Below are 10,216 nucleotides of genomic sequence, written 5' to 3'. Positions count from 1 at the left end.
TTGAAAAATAAGGAAAATTTTATGTTATTATATATTAATGGTTAACCGTCTGAGATGCCTACGCTATTGCTTTGGCGCTCGTCGGTCAGATAGCTCTATTCCACTCGATCTCGATGTGTTTTGTTCGCTCTCTTCGTCGCGCGGTGCGACAATGTATGTGCCTACTTCAGCCAATAACCAAAATACGTGTGCCGCGTCTTTAAAAGTGTGCCCAAATAGGTGATTTGACCCAATCGTCATAGCGACGGACTGTATCGCCCGAGCCCGCCTCTTGGGGATCTTCTTTCGGCCGGGTAATAGTACCTACGTGCGGGTCCGAAGCCATCGTACGTACTACCCGGCGACAGAGCAGTATACGGATTAACACGGACTGAACAATGTGTAAAATTCTTAAAGACACCATAAAATCGATTGCCCTTTAGAAATCTGGCAAACAGATATTGTCGAAACGTTCTTGGAAAAATAATAAATTACCCATCGTAAAGAATGAATGAATTTTTGCCTGGCTCTGAGCCCGCTTTTATCTCGACGCACGTGAGAAAAATGCCACCAATATAGCAACTACAAAGTATTATCCACTATCAATACGCCTCCTGCAGAGACAGAGGAAGGAAATGTATTGTCCGCTGACTGCACGTGGTTCAAATTAAAGACGGATTCCATATCTCTCGAGTATAAACACGCGTTCGAATAGGCCGACGTTCCGCCAGGCGCGCACGCGGATGCTTGACGCGCACGTCGAAAGGTGGATCGGTCATGCCTCGGCTCGCCCAGCAAAATTGACGAGCTAGCCGAGGCGAGCCGGCTCGCGGAGCCACGACCCGTCTGATTTCACCTAAAGGTAGTGGAAATATTAGCCTCCTTTTCTACATCTTGGTTTTTTTTATCTCAATAAAAGGTGAAAAAATTATCTAGTCATTAATAAACACTACAAAATGTGTGAAATCCCCACAAAATTACCTTTTTTAAAAAAAGGTACAAAAAAAGCGTCAAGTATATAATCCCATCAAAAAGAATTCCATTTAAGAACATTGTCGTAAATTAATATAAATTTATTAATGTGCTATATTTAACTTTATAAAAGTAATGATATACCAAAATTGCGCCAATTATCACAATGGCTATTTATGTAAAGAAAAAAATGTATTAAATAATATTAAACAGATATATTTTTATACAAATAAATATTTTAATACGAACAAATATTTTATTCAAAATACTTGGCGCTGCTCTCCGAAAAAAATGTTAATTGTCTTGGTTAATAAATAAAACAAGACAAGACACCACTGATTGTGAGACAAGAAATAAAGAAAAAAATTGAATGTCACGGCCTCCGAAAGACGGAGCGAGACAAAACATCAACGCGTTGTCTGTCTCGTACCGCCCTCGCACGCTTTCAGTGCCTCTCGCTCGCTCTCGTTCCATCTCCCTCTCGCCTTCGCCGGACAAGAGTGAGACAGAAGTGGTGGGGATAGCGAAAAACCCACACCGCCCATAAGGAGACAACAGTGTATTTAATACATTTTTTTCTTTATATAAATAGCCATTGTGATAATTGACGCAATTTTTGTATATCATTACTTTTATAAAGTTAAATATGGTACATTAATAAATTTATATTAATTTACGACAATGTTTTTAAATGGGATTCTTTTTGATGGGGTTATATACTTAGCGCTTTTTTGTACCCTTTTTTTTAAATAATAAAGGTAACGTCGGTGGTTGGTTCAGTAGCCGAAACAACGCCTTTACACTCCACACTACTTGAGATGTTTGAAGGGCTTTACTACGTCGCGGTCACCGATTACTGGAAACTGTGTTTCAAATGAAATGAAGGAAGTTCTCTGCCGTGACTTCCCTCACATAGTACCTATGTATTATGGTCATTTTTGTACATCACAGTAGACGGAGAAGCAGTTTCTGTAAATTGTTTTAGGGCCGGCAAGAGTATAATGAACCCTCGCTTGCTCAGCTGCGTACCAGATGATCGCGGGACCAGGTTTGGGTGAAATTTTTACCGTTCGAACCGTACGCGGTTTTCTGATCCACCGGAACCGCGGCTCGGGAAAAACCCTAATTTTTCCCTTACTTTCTGCGACCGACAGTTCTTCCTTCCTCATCCCCTCCTTTCGGAAATAACTAATCAGAAAGCTCATTTCAACCCCCGTTTTCTGAATGCAAACCAATAGCGTCAGTTTAGTGTTAACTTGCGAAGAAAGCTTGCATCGTAAGATCAGTTCATCGCAAACAGTGCACCACAGTTCGTATTCAGTGCGTGTAGAATTGTGCAGAAGCTTCAGTGCAGAACAGAAGTTGGATATTTTGTGCTGAAAGTGCGATCAACTTCCATCGTAAGTATTAATAGTTATTATTTTTTTAATACAACTTCTATTTATCTCTACATCCTTTGTCAATTTATAATGATCGATTCTAACTTCATGTACAGTGAATTATACTTGTGTTGAGTGTTTTCTTGTTCAATTATTAATATTGCGACGATGTCCATGGAGGGGGGGGGGGGGCGTTGACTCCCCATAGCAGGAACAATATCATGCAAATAATACTTTATATTAACTTATTAAATAACATTTACAAAGATATTATGAAAACAGATAAACTTGTAGAAATGGACCCGCAAAAAGTATTCGTACAGTTGAATAAAGACTTAATAAACTATGGACATAAACTAAATATTTAATGTGTTGATAATTTGTGGAATTGCCTTTGGATTATATTATAGCTTTGAGGCTACTTGGTATGGAATTTACTAGGTTGGATGTTATATTTTACTCTACTCTTCTGGCGGAATGGCTTTTAAACGTTGTTTAGGCCCGGTGCAGACGAGCGGTTTGCGTCAGTTTGCCGCCGCGGCAAATTATGTACCGCCGCGTTTTGGCAAAACATAGATTTGTATCAAGGAGTTGACACGGGACACAAATTTTTGCGAACCGCTTCACCGCGAATGAACACTGCCGCGATACAGCGAAGCAGTACATTGTTTTATATACAAGCAATTCACACGAGCGTTTTGCGTTTATTTAACGCAAGAAAATGTCTCTCTCAAACTCATAAAGATACAAGAAGAAGAAAGCGCAGAACGCGAATCGTGGCGTTGCAAAACCGCTCATGTGAACTGCTAGAAAAATATCACGCGCGTCTCGCGGCGGCAAAATGCCGCAACCGCTCGTCTGCACCGGGCCTAAAGAACGTTTAAAAGCCACTCCGCCAGAAGAGTAGAGTAAAATATAACATCCAACCCAGTAAATTCCATACCAAGTAGCCTCGAAGCTATTATATAATCAAAGGGCAATCCCACAAATTATCAACACATTAAATATTTAGTTTATGTCCACAGTTTATTAAGTCTTTATTCAACTGTACGAATACTTTTCGCGCGTCCATTTTTACAAGTTTATCTGTTTTTCATAATATCTTTGTAAATGTTAAAGGGAATAAAGTTTTGTTTATACAAAATCTATTATACAAACATCGAAGAATATTTATTAATCATTATTTTCCGTTAAAATTTATTACTGACATTGATACAGGGTGTCCCAAAAATGTCGGAGTTCCTTGAAAGTGGTGACTCAGGGGTGATTTGAAACAACTTTTTCCTTAGCGAAAATATTGTCCGAAGCTTCGTTAACGAGATATTAACAAAACCCCCGACCAATCAGAGCGCGCGCCTTCCGCCCGAGCTCCCGTTGTAGCGTTGGCTACGCGGCAGGCGGCTGCGCTTGTACTACGAAGGTATGAACAAGCAAGTCGGCATACACCGAAGGAAATCGCGTTACACAGTTTTACTTTAAAGCGGAATCTTAAATAATAATTGTTTGAAGTGAGAGGATAAGAAATACGCAAATTTCGTTTTAAAATAAGGCATAAACGAAAAGGTAATGTAACAAAAAATGTACGACAAGTGATCATAATTCGTTATTGAGGTAAAAATCCGTAGTTTAATCACGGCTAACATAACTAAATTTAAAAAATAATATTAGGTGTATGAATAAATTCTTTCAGACTGGATTTACATAATCGGTATAAAGCAACCAAATTTCTATCGCAGTGATATTCGAAAGCTACCAGAAAATTGGCAAAAGGTAATTAACAATAATGGAAATTATTTCGATGATTGAGTTGTTTTCATATTTTTTTAAATCAAACTTATTGAACTCTAAAATCGAACAGAATTTATTTCTACACCTAATAATCACTAATAAATTAAATAACACTCACCCCTACGAGCATTCCTTTCCTTCCTTTCCTTCCTTTTCGGAAACCTGTGTCACTAAGTAGGTCACTGTGCCGATCCTGGTCATCGGTGGACGAAAAGATTTATGGTAGGGTTTGCGCCGAGTGCACAGCTGATCTCAGGTACACGACACCATCCAAAGTTAAGAGTCGCAACGTCAAGTGCGTCCGCGTTAATGTAACGAATATTCACTTCACTGCACTCCTACTAACACTGATCACTTAATTTATTTTTCATGGAACGTGTTGTTCCTACGTTATAAAAATTTGTGGAAATGAATGAGAACTTGGTGTTCGGAGCCGTGGGTATTCCTGCGTAAATTCTCACACTGCAGCACTTGCGTCCCCGTTGTTCGGGGGGTACACTCAGAACCTCGAGTAATACTCTTGAGCAGAGAACATTTCTGGGACGAGATTGCTAGCTGACTGACAGGATTTTTTCCCAGCAACTTCCTCTACCCCCAAGTAGTTTCTCTCGTTCCATTATGAGTTAACTCCCACCAGAACAAGAGGCTTTAGGTAAAAAGAAGCCAGCACATTTTCGAAACACACGTGCTTTGCAGAAGTGCAACGAACGACCCATCCTAGACTTTAACCTAAGCCCGCGCTCCGTCCTTTTACTGCCAATGTACCCGTTGCTTAGAGATAGACAGCAGACACCACGTGTTTCGGTTCAAAAGGGCCCGAAGAGAAGAGAAACAGAAAGTCTTCGAGTTGCTATAATGAAGAAAAGGCATACCAATCCTGTTTCCGTTTTCCAAAACCTGAGTTCATGTCAGCTACGAGGCGGAACCAGCTAAGCCATAAATTACCCAAAACAAATCGTTCTCTACCGCCGACTCGCAGGACAATATGAGAACAAACCGCGACCCTGGCGAAATGCTTTGGCCGTCCAGCCTGATTAATTTTTGGGAACTAGCAATTAAAAAGTAATATCCAACATGAATGCCCCTCGCGGAGAGATACACTTAGAAAGGGGGTAACTCGTTTACTGCGCGTAGTCCCGCCTGCTTCGTGTTTCCTTCAAATTAAAGACAGATCCCTTATCTCTCGAGTATAAGCACGCGCTAGAATTACCAAACAAAAGCACGCGTTAACGTATTCCGTGCGAGAAAAGGTGGGCATGAATTCCGATTGGTTCTAACCTAACCAATCTGCCCTGCATCTCTCCTAAACGGCCACTGTTTTGAAGAGGCCTTCTTCTCAGCCATGTTTCCTCCCCAAGGCCTACCAGTATAAACACGCGCTTGAATTTCAAAACAAAAGCACGCGTCGACGTATTCCGTGCGAGAGAAGGTGGGCTTCGGGGAGGAGATATTTCTGTGAAGAGGGCCTCTTCAAGACAGTGGCCGTTTGGGAGGGATGCAGGGCAGATTTATTTAGGCTACGACCAATCGGACTTCATGCCCACCTTTTCTCGCACGAAATACGTCAACGCGTGCTTTTGTTTTGAAATTCGAGCGCGTCCTTATATTCGAGAGATAAGAGAGCTACCTTTAATTGGAAGGAAGGACGAAGCAGGTGGGACTACGCGCAGTCACCGAGTTACCCCCTTTCTTCCTGTGTCTTTCCGCGAGACGTATTTAAAATTAATCAGGCTGGTCGGCCAAAGCATTTCACCAGGGTCGCGGTTTATCACCGTATTGTCCTGCGAGTCGGCGGTAGAGAATGATTTGTTTTGGGTAATTTATGGCTTAGCTTGTTCCGCCTCGTAGCTGACGTGAGCTCAGGGTATTCGAAAACGGAAACAGGAATGGTATGCCTTTTCTTGTTTATAGCAAGTCGAAGACTTTCTGTTTCTCTTGTCTTCGGGCCCTTTCGAACTGAAACACGTGGTGTCTTCTGTCTATCTCGAAGCAACGGGTACATTGGCAGTGAAAGGACGGAGCGCGGACTTATGTGAAAGTGTAGGATGGGTCGTTCGTTGCACATCTGCAAAGAACGTGTGTTTTGAAAATGTGCTGGCTTCTTTTTACCTAAAGCCTCTTGTTCTGGTGGGAGTTAACTCATAATGGAACGAGAGAAACTACTTGGAGGTAGAGGAAGTTGCTTGGAAAAAATCCAGTCAGTCAGCTAGCAATCTCGTCCCAGAAATGTTCTCCGTTGAAGAATGTTACGCCATGTTCTGGGTGTACGCCCGGATCAACGGGGACGCAAGTTCTACTGTGCGAGCGTTTGCACGGGAATACTCGAACATCCAAACCCCCAGCGAGGATACGATTCGGCGTTTGGCGTCAAAATTATTCTCATCGGAGTCAATGATGCTGCAAGGCGTGCATAGACGCTGAGGGTGGTCACATCGAGCAACTGCTCAACTAACAGTAATCGGCCCCTTTCGGGGCCACCAATTTTATAACGTAGGAACAACACGTTCCATGAAAAGTAAATTAAGTGATCAGTGTTAGTGGCCGTGCAGTGAAGTGAATATTCGGTACATTAACCCGGACGCACTTGACGTTGTAATCCTTACCTTCGGGTGGTGTCGTATACCTGCGATCAGCTGAGCACTGGGCGCAACCCTACCATAAATCTTTTCGTCCACCGATGACCAGGATCGGCACAGTGACCTACTTAGTGACACAGGTTTCCGAAAAGGAAGGAAAGGAAGGAAAGGAATGCCCGTAGCGGTGTGTGTTATTTAATTTATTAGTGATTATTAGGTGTAGAAATAATTTCTGTTCGATTTTAGGGTTCAATAACAGTTTGATTTAAAAAAAAAAAAAATAAAAACAACTCAATCATCGAAATAATTTCCATTATTGTAAATTAGCTTTTGCCAATTTTCTGGTAGCTTACGAATATCACTGCGGTAGAAATTCGGTTGCTTTATACCGATTATGTAAATCTAGTCTGAAAGAATTTATTCATACACCTAATATTATTTTTTAAATTTAGTTATGTTGGCCGTGATTTAACTATGGATTTTTACTTCAATAACGAATTATGATCACGTGTCACACTTTTTTTGTTACCTTACCTTTTCGTTTATGCCTTATTTGAAAACGAAATTTGCGTATTTCTTGTCCTCTCACTTCAAACAATTATTATTTAAGATTCCGCTTTAAAATAAAACTGTGTAACGCGATTTCCTTCGGTGCATGCCGACTTGCTTGTTCATACCTTCGTAGTACAAGCGCAGCCGCCTGCCGCGTAGCCAACGCTACCACGGAAGCTCGGGCGGAAGGCGCGCGCTCTAATTGGTCGGGGTTCTTTGTTAATATCTCGTTAACGAAGCTTCGGACAATATTTTCGCTAAGGAAAAAGTTGTTTCAAATCACCCCCTGAGTCACCCCTTTCAAGGAACTCCGACATTTTTGGGACACCCTGTATACAACGTTTTACTTTAAATTGGTCGCTGTACGAATACTTTTTACACCGTCTGTACATCAATTCATCGTATGGAATTTGAGCATTAAATATTTAAATTATTATGAACTTAAATGAATTTAATTAAAATACACATAATAAATATTAATGAAATCAAAAATCGTAAAAAACTAATTCTTAAATGTTCACATATAGAAATTTAAGTGAATGTCTCTCTAAAATATTCAGTATTAATTCTTGAAACTAATTGTGACTGCCCCCTCAACTAGATCAAAAGGAAGTCGGTTTAATTCTATTAATAGAAATACACACATCTTTATGTACAGTATACAACAATGGAAATTGAGTGGTCAGACGATCAATGTCTGCAATTAATAGGGGCATATGAAAGGCAACCAATTTTATGGAAACCCTCATACCCCAATCATTTTTCAAAAAACAAAAAAAAAGACGCGTGGCAAGCAATTTCCAGAGAAATTGGCATAGACGAGGACAATATACGTCAGAAAATGATGAGTTTGCTGGGATCATTTCGTCAACAGAAGTCTAAAGGAAAACGTTCCATTGGCACTGGGAAAGGTACGTCGAAAAACTGTTGTTTTTCTACAATGTATTCTAGTGCATTCTGTATTCAAAGAATACATTATTCACTATCTTTATTTAATTATTCAATAATTGTTACATTTCAGCAAGGCACGAGGTCTATAGGTCGAAATGGTTCGCATTCAAACGAATGCATTTCTTAATGGACAAAAATCAACCCAGGCGAACCGTAAATACACACAATGTAAGTAAAATGGGTGTATTTAAATAATTTCCGTCACGCACAGTCATTCTGCCAAGGGACAGTTCCGTTGGTAACGAAATAATTAGTAAATTCTTGTCTAACGTTTTGTGATTTTTGAGACGGTCTTCGAGGTACATTATTATTAACAGGTACAAACGACGAATTCTTTACAGTAGTTTGTGTCCTCCAGCTACCTGCTACAAATTCTCCATTACTGTCATTGTCCAACATCCCTGATGGACAGTAGGATGCTCTTGAACTTTTCGACTTTCTCAGAAAATTGTGTAGATACACAATTGTTAGTGCAATAATCTCAGCTTTTTCCGGCTGCAATAGCATAGGTTTCCTCAAAATAAGAAATACCGAAGAACATATCCCAAATACATTCTCTACCACTCTTCGTGCCCTACTCAGACGATAATTAAATATTCTTTCTCTGCTTCCTTTGCTGTGAGTTCCCGAGTATGGTTTCATTATATTTTCGGTGAGAGAAAATGCCTCGTCACCTAGTATAACGTACGGCATGTTAATATGCCTTCCAGGCAGTGGAGTTTCTTCGGGCAAGGCTAAATCTTTTCTTTCAATTTTTTTGTACAAATCGGTGTTTTTGAAAACACCACTGTCCGAAATTCTACCTTGGCAACCAACATCCACAAATAAAAGATTATAGTCTGCATCTACAAGAGCAAACAATACAATGCTAAAAAAGGATTTGTAGTTGTAATATTCACTGGTACTGTTAACGGGGCATTGTAGCATAATGTGTTTCCCATCCATTGCCCCCACGCAGTGAGGAAAATTCCATTTTCTTTCGAACTGGGAAGCTATGCTTTCCCACTCTTCCGTAGTTGAAGGCATCTAGAAAAACACATAACTATATAAAAAACGCGATATATGTATGTGTACAGAGTAAATGAATAACAACTACCATCTCAAAGAACTCGTTATTTAGTGGTTTCGGCAAAAATTATCGATTACAACATAGTACTTAGAAAATTGAAGGCCACCATGATATCCCAAACGATATACAATTTAATAAAAATGTGTCTGCTCGACCGAATACAATATATTCCAGAAAAACAATAACTAAGGAGTTATTTCAGGAGACAGTTCTTATCCTAACCCAGGCCTTTCTGGATTTGTCAAAGCTGGTTTTCCTTTTTTCTACTTCTCTCTTGGCAAAATGTTTTTTGTTGTCCATCATCTTTTCTTTCCTTCTGTCGTACAGTTCCAACACTTTTCTCATTTCGTGAAGTGAATGGGCACCGTACAACATCGTTTTGTTCGCTTCTTCGTCTTGTACACCGTTGATGATATGCTCGATTAGAGCCTCGTCCTCCACATTTCCCTGACTTGCTATTTCTTGCATTGCTCCTACGTACTGTCGCGCACTTTCGTTGGGCTTTCTTTTCGCTTTGCAAGTTGCGCATGCACTACCGCACTGTTTATTTCAGTTTTAAATTCGCGTACCAATCGCTTTTTCAAGATTTTCCACGATATTATTCCCTTCTCGTACGTTACGAACTGTTTGGCGGAACCTTTAGCATACGTTTCCCGTACAGAAGCTTCTGTATATCGTCCCATTCCAATATCGCACTTAGTTCTTCAAAATCTTCGATCCACTTTTCGATCGGTAATTTATCGTCTCCTGTGAAGTACGTCAAACTTTCGTCGACATTTTTTATCGTGAATTTTAATGCTTCGCGCGGTGCGTCGCACAAGCGGCCGTTCTTCGCCACGACGTTCCTTTGTTTTCTTCATTTCTATGCACGACGTATCGCCATCTTCGTCGGAATCGTCGCCGTCGGTTGCTTCTTCGTCGTCATCGGTTATTTCGTCCGCGGTGTTGCT

At 40.5% G+C, this 10,216-nt stretch overlaps 1 protein-coding gene across 1 annotated transcript; it reads left to right on the top strand.

The window, feature by feature from the left end:
• Positions 1-1,532: 1,532 nt before the first annotated feature.
• On the top strand, positions 1,533-8,591 carry LOC143378062 (uncharacterized). Its single transcript, XM_076829907.1, has 3 exons — positions 1,533-2,351; positions 7,905-8,157; positions 8,268-8,591. Exons 2-3 carry the CDS (start codon positions 7,914-7,916, stop codon positions 8,390-8,392), a joined length of 369 nt encoding a protein of 122 aa, XP_076686022.1. The 5' UTR covers positions 1,533-2,351; positions 7,905-7,913; the 3' UTR covers positions 8,393-8,591.
• The last annotated feature ends 1,625 nt before the right edge of the window (positions 8,592-10,216 follow it).

The sequence above is a fragment of the Andrena cerasifolii genome, unplaced genomic scaffold, assembly GCF_050908995.1.
Source record: "Andrena cerasifolii isolate SP2316 unplaced genomic scaffold, iyAndCera1_principal scaffold0045, whole genome shotgun sequence".
NCBI lineage: Eukaryota > Metazoa > Arthropoda > Insecta > Hymenoptera > Andrenidae > Andrena > Andrena cerasifolii.
The sequence above is the reverse complement of the archived record's forward strand: the minus strand, read 5'-3'. Positions and strand labels throughout refer to the sequence as shown.

Coding starts and splice junctions, on each gene's coding strand:
- LOC143378062 (XM_076829907.1), top strand. CDS start 7,914: ATGGAAATTGAGTGGTCAGACGATCAATGTCTGCAATTAATAGGGGCA. Junction 8,158..8,267: donor TTCCATTGGCACTGGGAAAG/GTACGTCGAAAA, acceptor GTTACATTTCAG/CAAGGCACGAGGTCTATAGG.